We start from the raw sequence: 15,315 nt of genomic DNA, 5'->3' as shown, positions 1-15,315 counted from the left end.
ACAGAGCCCTGTGGAACCCCACTCACCACTGACTTCCAGGCAGAATATTTTCCTTCTACTACCACTCACTGTCTTCTGTTGGCCAGCCAATTCTGTATCCAAGCAGCTAAGTTCCCCTGTATCCCATTCCTCCTGACCTTCTGAATGAGCCTTCCATGGGGAACCTTATCAAATGCCTTACTGAAGTCCATATACACCACATCCACAGCTCGACCCTCATCAACCTTTCTAGTCACATCCTCAAAAAACTCGATAAGGTTTGTAAGGCATGACCTACCCCTCACAAAGCCGTGTTGACTGTATTTGATCAAGCCATGCTCTTCCAGATGGTCATAAATCTTATCCCTCAGAATCCTTTCTAACACCTTGCAGACGACAGACGTGAGACTTACCGGTCTATAATTGCCGGGGATTTCCCTATTTCCTTTCTTGAAGAGAGGAATTACATTTGCCTCTCTCCAGTCCTCAGGTACGACTCCAGTGGAGAGCGAGGATGCAAAGATCTTCGCAAGTGGCGAAGCAATTGCATTTCTCGCTTCCCAAAGCAGCCGAGGACAAATCTGATCCGGGCCTGGTGACTTGTCAATCTTAATGTTTGACAAAATTTTCAGCACATCAGCTTCCTCTATCTCTATCCATTCCAGCATGCACACCTGCTCTTCAATGGTGACTCCAAAATGTCAATTTTCCAAAATGAACACTAAAACCTCATTTTAACATTTTGGAAACTTTCTAAACAGGTTAAAAACAAAACTTCACTAGTTTCTTTACTGATTTACAAAAAATATGGTATATGCTAACTGAAAGAACTGAGTTCACAAATTCTTGGCTATCATTATTTGAACCATAGTAAAATAATTACAAAATAAATACAATACAAACTCTGGAACTTCAAAGAAATATTTTTAAAATAAAATGTAGAATTAAGCTTAGTTACTGTAAATTTACAGGTGCATGCTATTTGCAGATATTGCAATATAATCCACGAGAGCTTGCCTTAAAGAGTCTTGGAAAGACATCAGCAGGTTGCCCACGTATCACAAAAAGCCGGGAGTTTAGCTCCACAAGGCTAGCATCTAGATCTTCTAAGCACTGCAGCAGGAATCTGATGGATAGAAAGACAATTTGATTCCTTTCTTGTATTTTGGAAATTGAAGGAAAGCATAATGTTAGTCTAATAATCATTACAGTCTGTGCAGAACACAGAGGAAAAATGATGTGGACATCATGTTGTAAATAGACCCGAGCGTCACTCCTTCTGGTGAAGGGTTTAAAAAAAGGCAGGTTCTGTTGTTTGCATGCCCTGTTTCACATTGTATTTTCTACTTCGCACTTCCCACTCCAGAAAAATTTCTCCATGTGTATCCTAGGCCCAGTCATCTTCTTCAATGACATTTTATCATAAAGTTCAAAAGTAGGGATATTCACCAACAACTGCAAAAGCAAGTTACAACTTCTCTTCCGAGCAGTAAATAACATTTGTGCCAAAAAGTGCCTGATAATGAGCATTTCTAACAAGCGATGATCAAATCATCTCCCCTTGATATTCGATGTGGCGACCTTTACTGAATATTGCAACAATGTCCTGGAAGTGACAATTGATCAAAAACTTATGATAAAGCTGCAAGATGTCAAATGCACCTACTAGTTAGGCAGAAAAATCAAAGCACCATATTATTAATCCATTTATTTTGAATTCAAAAAGTTAAATATCCTGTAGGCCGCGTTCATTCACAACATGGCTAACAATTGATCTTGGTGACCAGAGTGAGATAAAGCACGGCTTAGAATCATAGACTGCTTACTGCATGGAAGGAGGCCATTCAGCCCATTCCTACCCCACTGTCCAAAGGTCATCCCATCCAAACCCAGATCCCTACACTATGTCAAAAACACACATTGACATTGGTTACTCCACTTCGGATGCACATTCCTGGACACTAGGCAAAATTGCAAATCCAATCCACCTAATCTGTATAACTTTAGACTGTGGGAGGAAACTAAGGGTCCTGGTGGATATCCTCAGACATAGGAAAAATGTCTGTGTGGAGTCTGCACAGTGTCACCCAAGACCGGAATTGAACCAGAGCTTCTGGCACTGTTAAGCAGTGCTAAATCATTGTGAAACTGTGCTGCTCATTTTAACAAAACGCCCCAGATGGGACATGAACCCACATTCCCTGGTTCGAAGGCCAGACCTCAATATATTTGTTTTGTTGCAGTGAAAGGGTTCAGTGTATATCCATCCAGGAAACATAAATTGTCATGTTGAGTTTGACTGATTATCTTGAATTAGTTGATTGTCAAGCCAGTAGTGCACACAGTTCTTTTACATCTAACAATAATTCAGATCAAGTTATCCATGCCAACTGATTCTTTTCTGTTTTCAATTTCTCAATTTTTATAGTCTTCCTTCTGCAAATACATTGAACTTTCAACCAGTTCTTAAAATATCACAAACGTTTTAGCCACCTGGTTCTGTATTTATTCATTTTGATTTGTTTTATGCTCAGTTTATTCCTAGGTGACATGTCCATCCTGGGCCTACTCCAGTGCCACAGTGAACCACATCCAAACTGGAAGAGCAACACCTCATATTCCGCTTCGTGAGTTTACAGCCCAATGGTCTTAACATAAGATTCATTAGTTATAAATTCTCCCCACCTTTGGCCTCGTGCCACATACAAACATCCCTCTCATCCCTACCTCCTTGACCTGACACAACCTATCGCCTTCTCCACCTATCCACTGCGCCTGTCCCACCAGCCAATCCCCACTACTGCCTCCTGGCATCCAAGCTATTGCCACTCCACCTACCTTTCCTCAGCCCCACCCATCTTCCCTCCTGCTTCCTTGACCTGACATAACTTGTCCATCTTCTCTCCCACCTATCCAGCCCACCCATTCCACTGACCAATCTGCACCACTCCCTTCTTGCATTCACCTATCACCATCCCACCTACCTTTCCCCAACCCCATCCCTCCACTATTTATTTCCCAGCTCTCTTCCCCCTCCCTATTTCTGAAGAAGGGTCCTGAGCCGAAACAACAATTTTCCCGCTCCTCTGATACTGCGTGGCCTGCTGTGTTTCTCCAGCTCCACAATGTTGTCTCTGACTCCAGCATCTGCATTTGTTGCTGTCTCAGAGGTCAAAAATCGACTGGTAGGATGGAAAACAAAGCTCAGAAGTGGGGCACAGATATAGAGGTGAGACAAGGGTGATTGTTCAGAATGATATAAAGTGGGAAGTGGCATCCCAAGGATCATTACTGGCACCACTGCTATTCACAATTTGTAGTGACAATTTGGAATTCAAAATAACTTTTTAAAATTTCTAAATTTGAATGTGACACCAAATTCGGCAGAAGTGTCAATACTGAGCAGGTGATGGCCCATTATTGCTGGACTGTTAATGCAGACACCCAGGTAATGTTCTGGGCATCCGGGTTCAAATCCTGCTACAGCATGTGGTAGAATTTGAATTCAATAAAAATCTGGAGTTAAGCGTCTAACGTTGACCCTGAAACCATTGCAGATTGTCAGGAAAGACCCTATCTGGTTCGATCATGCCCTTTAGGGAAGGAAATTGCCATCTTCACCTGGTCTGGTCTACATGTGGCTCTAGGCCAGCAGTGATGTGGTTGATATGTTTCTGCCTTCTGTGTAATTAGGGACGGGCAATAAATGCTGGCCAAGCTAGTGAAGCCTTAAAACCATGAATGAATAAGTAAAATAAAATTAAAAACACTGCAACAAATTACAGGAGTACGTTAATAAACTTGCAGAATGGGTGAATAATTGCCAAATAGCGAATGCTATTAAATGAGAAGTAGATTTTTTAAAACTAGATTACATTATTTGGAAGATACAAATCTACGTTGGTAGAACATCCTATCTCGATAACTCCATAAAATCAAATATGGGACCACATGTAAAAAGGCACTAAAAATCTAGGCTTTTTTAAAATCAAGTTTTAGGCTTTTCAATTATACCCTTATTGAACTGGAGTGGGAGTACCATCTTAAATCTTTATAAATTTGGTCCCATTAAGGTTTGAAAAGTACTGAGAGGAGTTCTGATCGCTATTGGAATGATAGCAGTAGTGGAAAGGCTGTGAGGGTGACCCCAGACTGCTTGTGTAAACATCTGGAAAGCATTACAAGCTGTGACTTTTTTCTCTTCAGAGGTGGCTAGGGAGCGATGTATTTAGGTTTTTGAAAATAAAAGCTTGAGTTAATACAGAACAAATGTTTCCCCTTCTGGGAACAGCATATTTTGAGATCAAGGTGGGAGATAGATTCAATTATGATTTTCTAAAGGGAATTTGATAATTACTGACGAAGGAAAATCGTTACAAGGATTCAGGGAAAAGGTAGGGCAATAGTGCTTGCTGGGTTGCTTTTATGGAGAGCCAGCCTGACACAATGGACCAAGTGGTCTTCCATCTATGACTCAAGTCCCAAACACTGACATCTAAGAGTTTAATTTTTAAAGAATGCAGAACATTACAATGCTGTTGTTAACATTACAGGCATAAGATAAAGGATAATAGGACACATGACATGAATCTTTTCATGTTCATGATATCCAAATAATTTCCCTTCCAATCTTGAACAAAGTAAACCATTATATTTTTCTCTCAAAATTACACAACAGTCGCAGCAATGGCTAGGCTACTGCATGGTCACAATAATTGTTGAAGTAGTTTGATTAGTTCTTTAAAGTTTTATGAAAAGACATGCAGTGGCTTTCATACAACAAGGCACATTAGAGAAATCACAAGACACAGGTAGTTTGCGAGCAAAATTATGACAGGTCACAGTTTCAGGGAACTTGAGGGAAATTAGGCAGAGATTGAATAGAAAACTTCTAGAAGGCAGCTGCTAAGTGGCCAAATAAAAAAACAGATGGAAGTGAGCGACAGAAAAGAAATACATGATAGACTGTAGTCTGAAGAGTAGGGAATGCATCATCGTACTGGAAGACCACATCTTTATGCTGCATTTTGGATTCTAGGAAGGGGAAAAGGAACTATTTAAAAAATTCAAGGATATTTGCAATTTGTTTGAAAGTAATTCAACATTCTTTGTAAGCAGTGTCCTGTTTGCACAGCTGCTAGTTCAAGTGGTTGTTGATGATTAGAAGAAGCTAATAAGATTTAGATGGCAATGAGTAGCTGATTGATCTGTGCACTAGTCACCAGTAATCCATGACAAAGGTCCCCTGCCAGCCAGCAACTGTGAGATTGGTTCTCAGGCAGCTGTACATCTTAGGGCTTTGAACAGGATAGTGAAAAGGCATTGGATCTTCACAGGCTCGGGAGAAGCCTGATGAAAGCCAGCTCATTTTTCTTAAGCAGTTGTTATAAACTAAGACGTTTAATTAAAAAGTCAGAGGCCTTTAATAAGTGTGAACCAGTCACCACGTTCCCACTACAAACAAGTAAAAGCATCCCGAGAAAAATGATCCAGAAGCAATGTATTGATCAGCACAAAAATCACAGCAAATCCTGTGAACAAATCCACTGAACCGCTTTTCCAGTTGTGCTTCCATCCATAAACTTGCATTTCTTGTTCTGTCTATGTCTGTATATGCATAACAGGAGTTTAAAAAGGGGTTAGAGTTGTAATTAGTAATATGTGCCAACAGTTTATAGTTATTTCTGCAGCTACAGTTTATTTGTTAGTAATCCTTGTTCAGTACAGAAATCTGGTCTGTGCTGTCAGACTAGATCTAATATACACGTAAACTGAGAAACTCTGGGTACTTTTCAAAATCAAAACTTGTTACAACTCCAGAGGAGCTTGATTTTCTGTTGGCTACCCCAGTGAGGTAAAACAGTACACTGAGTAATATGGAAACTTGAAATAAAAAATAACAGTGAAGCCATGGTGGTTAGCAGTACTGCCTCACAGTGCGAAGGAGTCAGATTCAATGCCAATCTCAGGCAACTTTGTGAAGTTTGCATGTTTTCCCTGTGTCCGCATGGGTTTCCACTGGATGCTCTGATTTCCTCCCACAGTCCAAAAGATGTGCAAGTCAGGTTGGTTGGCTGGCCATACTAAATAGCCCATAGTGTTCACAGACATGAAGGTTAGGTGCATTAGCCACAGATAGGGTGTGGATGCTCTTCAGGTCTGTGTGAATTTGTTGGGTTGAATGGCCTGTTTCCACACTCTAGTGATTCTACGATTCTTTCCGTGAATCAGCAGAATAGTTTAATTCAAACAGGGAGATAGAAAGATTTTTAAGTAAATCTGGAGTCAGACAGTGTTGTCATCTCTCTTTCAATCTTGTCTGTGTTCTGTATCAAGTTGTTTGCTGAGCCCATTAGGGAAGGTACAGCCAGAGAAGCGGAGTGACATTCCCAGACATTCAAGTCAAAGACTCCCTAATTATGGACAAAGTTGCTGTCACTTGCTTGGTCTGTGACCTGTTCAAACTGGCTTCCAAAACCAAAGTGTATTGCAACAAGAGCACATCCTTAGGAAATCAGGACAGCCTATCCTTTGCATCTTGCACCATCAGGTGAGAGTACTGGATAGTGTTTAAAATATGGGGAGGGGTTGCAGCATGTGCTAACAACTGGAAGAAATGCATTATCATAGTGAAATAGAAATTGGGCATGTGGGAATGACATTTCCCCACAATTGATGGTAGGTACCTAGTCATCACATAAGAGGCATTCTACATGCATGGGTCTGGACTATATTTTAGTCCTGTGCTGTGTCGATCATCCATTTTGATGTCCATTTTTGGTGAGATTGAAAGTGGGCCAAAATCAGCTGACAGAGAATGTATAAATCTCCATACAAAACATTCCCAACTTTGCCCTCATCCCAATAGCACACTGTCTGTGGATGCATATGGGCTCTCTGTATGCAAGTGTCCCTGCATGCTCAGGTGCTATTGGTGTTGCAAAGGATAAACATGACCTAATTATTATGGAATACTCTAGTTAGTTGGTTGCACCAACTATCTGTCCATCTTAATGCAGGAAAACACCTTTGACCACAAGCCCATCAGGCTGCAGTCCATATGCAATATCCTTGAGGCCTTACCGAATCACAGAAATGCTCTGACCCAGAAAGGCACCATGTGTTACATCATGCCTGTACCATTCTATTACTGAGTATCAAACTTATGCCTTTTTCTCCATATCCTGCTGTTTTGAATTCGTCAGTTGAACCTGCCTCCAGGACAGTTTCAGGCAGTGCATTCCCTACCTTAAACTACCCAATGTGTGAAAATGTTTTTCTCCCCGTCATATCAACCTTGCTTCTTTTGCAGCTCACTTCAAATTCAATGCCTTCTTGTTCCTGTTACAAGCGAGATCAACTTTTCCTCATCTACTCTTCCAGCCCACTCATGATTTTGGAAGCCTCAATCAAACCTCCTCTCAGCCTTCTTGTCTCCAAGGGGCACAGTACCAATTTCTTCAACCCATCCTCATAACTGAAGTTTCTCATTTCTGGAACTATTCTTGTAAATCACTTCTGCATTCTAATGCATTCATTACTATCTTATAATTAAGTGCCCACAACTGTACACAGTGCTCCAGTTGAGGTCTAACAAGCGTCTTTGACAAGTTCAACATAGCTTCCTTGCTCTTGTACTCTATGCCCCCTATTAATAAAACAGAGTGCACTAACTTCATTAACTGCTCTCTCCACTTATCCTGCCACCTTCAATGATCTGCGCACACATATACTCAAGTCCCATGGCTCCCACACCACTTTTAGAATTGTATCCCTATTTCATATTGTTTTTCAATGGTCCTCTGGCCAAAGTACATCGCCTCACACTTCTCTAAACCTCATCTGCCTACTCCACAAAGGTGTGAATACCCTTTTGGAGTTCCATTTTGTCCTCCTCACACAGTTTACAACTTTTCCAAATTTACTCACATTTGCAAACCCTGAAATTGTCCCCCGCATACCAAGATCCAGAACATTAATATCAAGAAAAGCAAGGGTCCCAACAGCAATGCCTGGGGAATTCCATTAAAAACCTTCAAGCCTGAAAAAATATCCATGGCTCAGTCAATTTTGTATCTGTTATGGAGGGAACGGTTAAATGAAATGAACTCCCTGATACTCACTTTATAAGCAATAAATAATTTATTTAACTCTAACAGTAATCAAAATAACAGAACTAAGAAATTGAACAATTCCTCCCTTAACTAACTATTCCTGAATAAAACAAAATTCTAATAGTATGCTGTTCCAATAAATACAACATCAATTTATGTAAACCAAAGTAATAAGAAAAAAAAAATTAAAGATTAATTACAGAGATAATGGGAACTGCAGATGCTGGATACTGCTTGGGCTGCTGTGTTCATCCAGCCCCACACTTTGTTATATCAAGATTAATTACAGTCCTGAATGTTCCATGTCTTTTCCGTTATTCTTCAGTCAGGAATTCTTTCTTCTTTGAATCAGTGTCAAGAGTATTAGCTTAGAGTGCCATGGTAAACTTTTAGACGGTGCTTAAGATTTCTGAGAGAGCCAGAGTTTTACTCTTGCAACAGCAACTCACTCTCTCACTGATTTTCAAAAACCTCATATACCCTTGATGACCTGACAATTTTTTTTATATTAGGGCTGGTCCTAGGTTGTCAACACCGGATTTAAATTCAATTGGTTTTCAGTCGCTAAGTACCTGGTTTATATTAACTGACTGATATTCAAAGCTGTTTATCTTAACACGAAAATGAATCTAGGTTGCCAACCACACAGCCAATTGTTACACATATTTCAATTTCAAAATTGTCTGTGCATCAGTAGCTACTTGCAGGCTTCTTTTTTTAAAATCTCCAAACTTAGAAAAGCACAACACCCACACGCTCTTCCCCCCTATCATTTTTAAACAAATGAATTCTAACATCTTCCCTTCCAATTCAGTTACTCTAATCAGCTTCACAACAGTATCCATATTGCTACTGTCCCTATAATTCCAGGAGCTATAACTTTCCTCACAGATCTGTGTGAAGCACTGTATTAAACACCTTCTGGAAATCCATGTATACCACAACAACATTGGTCTCATCTAGCCAAGCCACCTCTTCAAAACAAAAGCAAAACTCTAGTGAATTGTTAAACAAGGTTTCCCCTTTTGAAATCCGATTCTTACCAACTTTTTCCACGTGACTACTAATTCTATTCCTAAGTGATCCAAGAAATTTCTCCAAAGGTAAACTATTTGCTCTGTGAAAGCTATGATTATCCCAAACTTTCTTGAACAAATTTGTAACATTTTCAGTTTTCCAATCTTCAAGCACCTTCCTTGAGTCCAATGCAAGGGTACTGGGCATATTGTGTCATTTCCCTAAAACCTTGGATACACCTCATCCCAATCTGATACTTTGCCAACTTTATGTGCCAACAATCTATTCAAGACTTCTTTCTTAATTAACTTCAAACCCCTTTAGTGTCAGTTTCCTCCATCGCCAGGGCCCAGGCAGTTACCTCCTCCTTTGTAAAGACAGATACAAAGCATTCAGTTCTGACAAAGGGTCATTGGATTCAAAACATTAACTGTTATACTCTTCACAGATGCACACAGACCCACAGCGTTTCTCCAGCACATTATTTTACATCTCTCACATCCACAGTTCTGTTTTATTCCAGACATACTTGGCTATTTGGTGAGAAAGGCCTTTCCCTACTAGATCTTTTCTGCAGGCCCCTCATTTATTCACCTCCGTGTGATGCCCTTGGCTGTAGTGGGGATGACACTGGCTCCCATCTCTTTCAGGAAAGTGCAGTTTTGAAAGAATGTAAACAACCTTTGTCTAAATTTGTCTTGAACTGCATTGTAATGCGGGACTGTGGAGAACTGTCCACTCTGGGGGTCCAAAACTTCTGGTCTTTCAGGGCAAAAAGACAGTCAAAAGTAGTGTTCCAGAAAGGCACATTCAAGGGATTAAATGCCAAGGAACGCACTAGAACTTGCAGCAGACAAACAGCTCAACGGGGAAAGGCCACTAAAGGTCCAAGGTCCTCGGTCCTCAAGCAATTCGTCCCATCGCACCCTCCCCCGCCCAAAAGTATCCAGCCCTAGGATTGTACGGACCTAAGTTTGACTTCAAATGTATTGTACACTATAATTCGATCTACAATTCCATGGAATGAGGCACTTTATGTATTGTATTATTATTACTGTACTTTATGCAATGTCACATTCGAACTCATTCTTTAAAATTTGCGATAATACGTGTATATATCTTAAAAAAAAAGACGAGGAACGCATGCGGCAGTAGTGGGCTCGGAAAACTCTTCTGTCTTCTCGCCTTGAGTAAACAGCTTGCCGCTTCGGAATGGTTTTCCCTTGTTATTCTAGCGAGACTAACAGCAGGTTCCCACCAGAGCACAGCTCCCTGCTTCCGACAGCAGTTCGTAGTGTTGGATCCCGAAAGCAGTCCAGCTCCTTGCTCAAAATGGCTCTACTCTGGCGATACTATAATTACTGTGTAATTTCACTGGCAGAATGCAAGCTAAATCAACAGTCGTATGTTGCGCTGTGATTAAGTGACCTACTTTAAGAGAAAAAAAGACAGTTGCCAAATTATTCTTTTGACAGAGCATGTACGAAGGAATTACATTTTACAATATGAATCATTGCCTTGCTATTGACGTAACCAGCACCGTAGGTCACTGTTTGGATAGATCTGCGTCATACATTCACAGAAGGTGGCCTAAATCAGACCAGAAACTAAATTATTTTCGACTAATTTTATATTCTTGCACATAACGGAGTTACAGACATCGTAAACACAGTTAACAATCTCAATCTCCGGCCGCATTCATGTTTCCTCTTCCTTTCCAGGGTACAATGGAACATTGAGCAGATGAATCTTGTTTCAAAGAGTGTCGGGCATAAAAACAGAGATAACTACGTCCCCTTCTGTTAAATTGGACGATCAGATTAAAAACACTGGAATCGAATGCCGCTTTAATGAGAATTTCTTTTCCATCAATGTGGATCAGAGATCAGAAACAATAAATTTAGTCAGGATTGGAAGAAGGTTGGTGGTTTTAATTGTTTTAACTTTTATGTTGGTGGATCGTCTGTTCGCAACAACTGATCAGTTTAGTATCTTGAACCAATATGAACCAAAACGCTTAAATTAAATACACAGTAGTTAAATAGAAAGGCAATCCCTGCATACAACCGAAACAATTGCGGATGCTGGAAATCAGAAATAAAATCAAAAATTCCTGGAAAAGAAGTTCAGCACGTCGAGTTGCATCTGATGGGAGAAAGCACAGTTAAGGTTTCAGAACTGAAGAGGCTTACTGGACTCGAAACATTGGCTTTGCTTTCTCCACACGGATGTTGCCAAACCTGCTGAGTTTCTCCCTTTTTTGGTTTTAGGATAGATAAGTGTGCTTTGATAATGACTATTTCACACTTTGTTCCTGCTTTCCTGGCTCAATGTTCTCTTCAAAGTGCAAGTGTGGATTCCATGTCTGTTAAAAATCGGTTTTATTTACATATCTGATAATTAATCTGGGCATGCCTCGTTAGAAGTCTTTACCGAAGCTGTAGGTCAGACTCCCGATATTTATGACAGCTAAGAACCGATGGGGTTTTGGCTTGTGTTTCTGGAGGGCTCTTGTATGCAAATCGCTGCCCGAGCTTCTCCACACACATCCGTGCGTCTGAATGTGAGCAAATGTGGCAGATAGGGTGGCCTAATTCGTGGCAAATTCAAGTCTACGAGATTTTTAAAAAATGCCAACGAAATTTTTTTTTATAAAAGGAGGAAGCAGGAAGTCGCTCACAGGAGATGCACACTTTAATACTTAACACGTCCGCTGGCTTTGTTCATGATGAGCTGGAGACTAGGCAGCGAGTGTCCTGAGTGATCAGGTACAGAGATTGTACAGGCATGAGATATCACGTGCAGGTGGACATGCTCTGGTGTTCAATCTCTAGATATCAGGCAGCCTGCTACCTTCACCATCCCTTCCTCATTTGTACAACTGGCATCTCATCACTAAATGAAGCTTCTCGTCATCCAATGTATTTTCTCCATCAATTCAGCTGACTCAGTATCTTATCAAACAACGAACGTATTTCACCATGTACCCAACATTTACTCAATTAATCCCTTGCCATTTACGTCCTTCCCCTGTGATCAATCACAATCTGAGGAAAACATTTTAAAATATTAAAAAATACTTCGTTATGCTGTCTGCAATAGGATCTTTGTATGAAAGCTGAACTACTTTGAAATTGCAATAAGTTAGTACAGTTTGAACAACGGAAACTTTATTAAAATATTTCACAAAACTAAACTGTTTTTACAAGCCTATACTAAAAGTATGAATTCAATACCGTCAGGATTATTCAACACACAATACAGTGATCAATAAACTGGAGATTATATTGGCAGGAAATAGTTCATTTGTACCTTTATTCTCAGAATTTATAATACCATACAACTGAGCCAATTTCATAACATTGCTAACATTCCAATCTATTTTCTCCCATGTTGTTCAAATGTGGGATTTAATTCCACTGAAACAGTGGTCCTTCCTATTTCCAAAATCTTTTGGTGACTTAGGAGGAGGAAAACGAGAATCTAGCAGACAAACTTTTTAAATCAAGACTACAAATTTGGGGGGTGGATGAAGCCTTGACGTACTAGTCAATCCGTCTGAACAAGCAGGTCTTTCTATGACCAGATTATACAGCAATCGCTTACTAGTTTACTGAACTCCTGCCAATTATATTTGCCCTCTTCACGAAGATTTTTTTCGGCAGATACTGTACTCCCTACACCTTATAGTCTGTTAGCCATTATTTATAAACGAGTCTTTAGAAGCACTAGGTATTACCAGTGTACATCCTCAGAAGTAGTAGGTAGAACCAGCGTACATCGAAATACTTAGCAGCATATATAAAAACGAGTAAACCTAAACTTTTGGCCCTGTTGCAATCTATTTTGCAAGAGATTCAGTTTATTACAAAAATATCCTTAGAGAATTGCAAAAGCAACTGTTACTACGTAGAATCACGCTGTTTATTTAATTCCCCTGTCATCTGCAAACGTGTAAACTCAAAACCGTACCATTTATATAATAATGAAAACATTTGCCCGAGATACTGGTTCCTCAGCAATGCTTGTCCGAGTTTGGAAAACATATACAATTGTTCTCTGCTTTCTGACCGTTATTCCAATCCCATATTCCACTGACACTTTAATCCATTCTCTTCAATTATGTTGTTGCCTCAAAAGTCTTTCTTTGGGAAAAAAAATACCCAACAATTGATGCTGTGATATGCAGCTTTGATGAAATGTTCTGTAAAAATTGTTTGTGTTAAGTTCATGCAGAGCTGTCCGACTTACAAGTTATATAACTGTCCTCATTGTAAGCTGTTCCTCGTGCAATGCACAACACTCTGTTACCACACAGTAACCCACGTTAATCTATATTGAACCTCCCTGCAGTAACGAAGCCGCATGGAGACGGTCTCTTACCTCCAGCGGTTCAGACCAACGTTGGACGAACCGGCGAACCAAGGGTCGAGAATGTAGACGCAGCGAACGGTGCTAGCGCCCCGTAGAGCTTCCTTGAGCGCCGGGTTATCATGAAGCCGGAGTCCTTTACGGAACCAGTGGATTGAATGGGTCTCCATGGCCACAAGCGGCTGTGATGCGAAAGTTGACAGTGACTCTAGCGGCCGCAGCAACTTGGCGCCACGGCCGGCCAACTTCCCCCCACGCAGGCGCACTCGCACCTGCAGACTGCGCCTCGCGCTACTGCCGTTAGTTTTCCCACAGCGGGCAGCGCGAGCCACGCCCCATCCGCGCCGCTCATTGGACAGTGCGCAGGTGTGGATCCGACCCCGGACTCGGCGTTCGCGGCAATTCTGGTAAACTCTGTCCTCATTTAAAGAGTGGATGTCTTCATATTCATAAGTAAATATATAATCGGTACATCTCGACAACAGAGCACGCACGTTTCCCAAATTGGTTCAATGGCATAAGTGTGTGTTGCCCATTGACGCACTGAATGACCTGCTTTCCGCACTGTGGGGATTCTGTGCCTCAAATATTGAATCAGGCCATGGTTCTTATTCAACAAGTGCTGGACAATGTTCAGGCTTGGGAAAATCTGTGCTGCAAATGTGACTTCCCTCTTAACAAATAAAACATTTACGTTCATCAAGGCCTCTTCGGCAGTACCTTCCAAATCCACAACCATTACCAACTGCGAGGAGAAGGCAGTAGATGCGTGGGAGCATGACTGTCCACAAGCCATTCACTATCCTGACCTGAAATACATCACTGCTGTTTCAGTGTTGCTGGGTCCTGAATTCGCGAACAACATTGTCACTGTGCCTTCGCACAGTGTCTGGATTACAGTAGTTCCAGGTGGTTACCAATGCCGCTGTTGATATTTACATCCCATGAAAAGATATTTTGAAAAAAAAGCTAGTTTCAGTCGCTATAACTATCTTCTAAGCTGCTGTTTGCAGTGAGTCATATCTCCATGCTGTACTGCTGGCCAACAGTATGTCATTCTCGGCTAAATGCCTGTTAAGAAAACTCAGAATAATTTGCGTAATCTTACCACATACTGAGAAAAATATAAACTCTATCCGTTTGGAATAGAATCTTATCCACGCAGTTTCTGGATTGTGGGTGGGTCCTGTTCTTGAATCCATTCTCGACTCTATTTGTACGCAAGATGGAATACAATGCATGACAACTTAAAACACCTGATGATAAGAATGAGGAACCATGCACATGTTAATGTTAATATTCGTGCACCCCTGTAGAGGACTGCATTTGTCAGAATGAGCGATTGTAAATCAGAAACTAGTTCATAAACTATATTCTGTCCTAAGATAGTCTGATATTATAACAAAAGCAACAGTTCTTAAGGAATGGAAATTTAGGAATGATACATCAGAGTCTCAGCTTTTGGGAATGGTAACTTACGATTGATATGTCAGAACTCCAGTTTTTGGGCATGGTAACCAATTCAGACACTGCATGTTAACACATGCAAAATTGTTGTTCTCAATAGTAAGTCATGTATTTATATAGTAATTAATTACTATATTTAAGCAGAACATCAGTTCCAGATAACAGTCAATAGGCCACCAATTGTTCAGTAGTTACTTCTCTTTTTGGGTGCTGGATTTAATGCTTGCCGATTTTATGTTAAATTAAGTTAGATTTAGAAATCTGCATGGCCAATAGCAGGAACTATAAGTGATAATGGGGTGGCATGGTGGCTCAGTGGTTAGCACTGCAGCCTCACAGAGCCAGGGATCTGGGTTCGATTCCCGCC

At 40.7% G+C, this 15,315-nt stretch overlaps 1 protein-coding gene across 3 annotated transcripts in view; it reads right to left on the bottom strand.

Moving 5' to 3' along the window:
• LOC125462958 (cryptochrome-1) overlaps positions 1 to 13,980 on the bottom strand; it is a 78,985-nt gene extending 65,005 nt beyond the window's left edge. The window contains exons 1-2 of one of the 3 annotated variants that reach the window (XM_048553502.2): positions 13,494 to 13,980; positions 997 to 1,105 (exon numbers count right to left, since the gene is read on the bottom strand). In XM_048553502.2, the coding sequence (XP_048409459.2) occupies positions 997 to 1,105; positions 13,494 to 13,651 (267 nt within the window). In that variant the 5' untranslated portion in view covers positions 13,652 to 13,980. The remainder of the gene's footprint in view (positions 1 to 996; positions 1,106 to 13,493) is intronic. The other 2 variants (XM_059653501.1, XM_059653502.1) reach the window with 2 other exon arrangements.
• Positions 13,981 to 15,315: the final 1,335 nt, after the last annotated feature.

Source organism: Stegostoma tigrinum, chromosome 21, assembly GCF_030684315.1.
Source record: "Stegostoma tigrinum isolate sSteTig4 chromosome 21, sSteTig4.hap1, whole genome shotgun sequence".
NCBI classification, from domain to species: Eukaryota; Metazoa; Chordata; class Chondrichthyes; order Orectolobiformes; family Stegostomatidae; genus Stegostoma; species Stegostoma tigrinum.
This window is presented reverse-complemented; position numbering and strand designations above follow the sequence as displayed.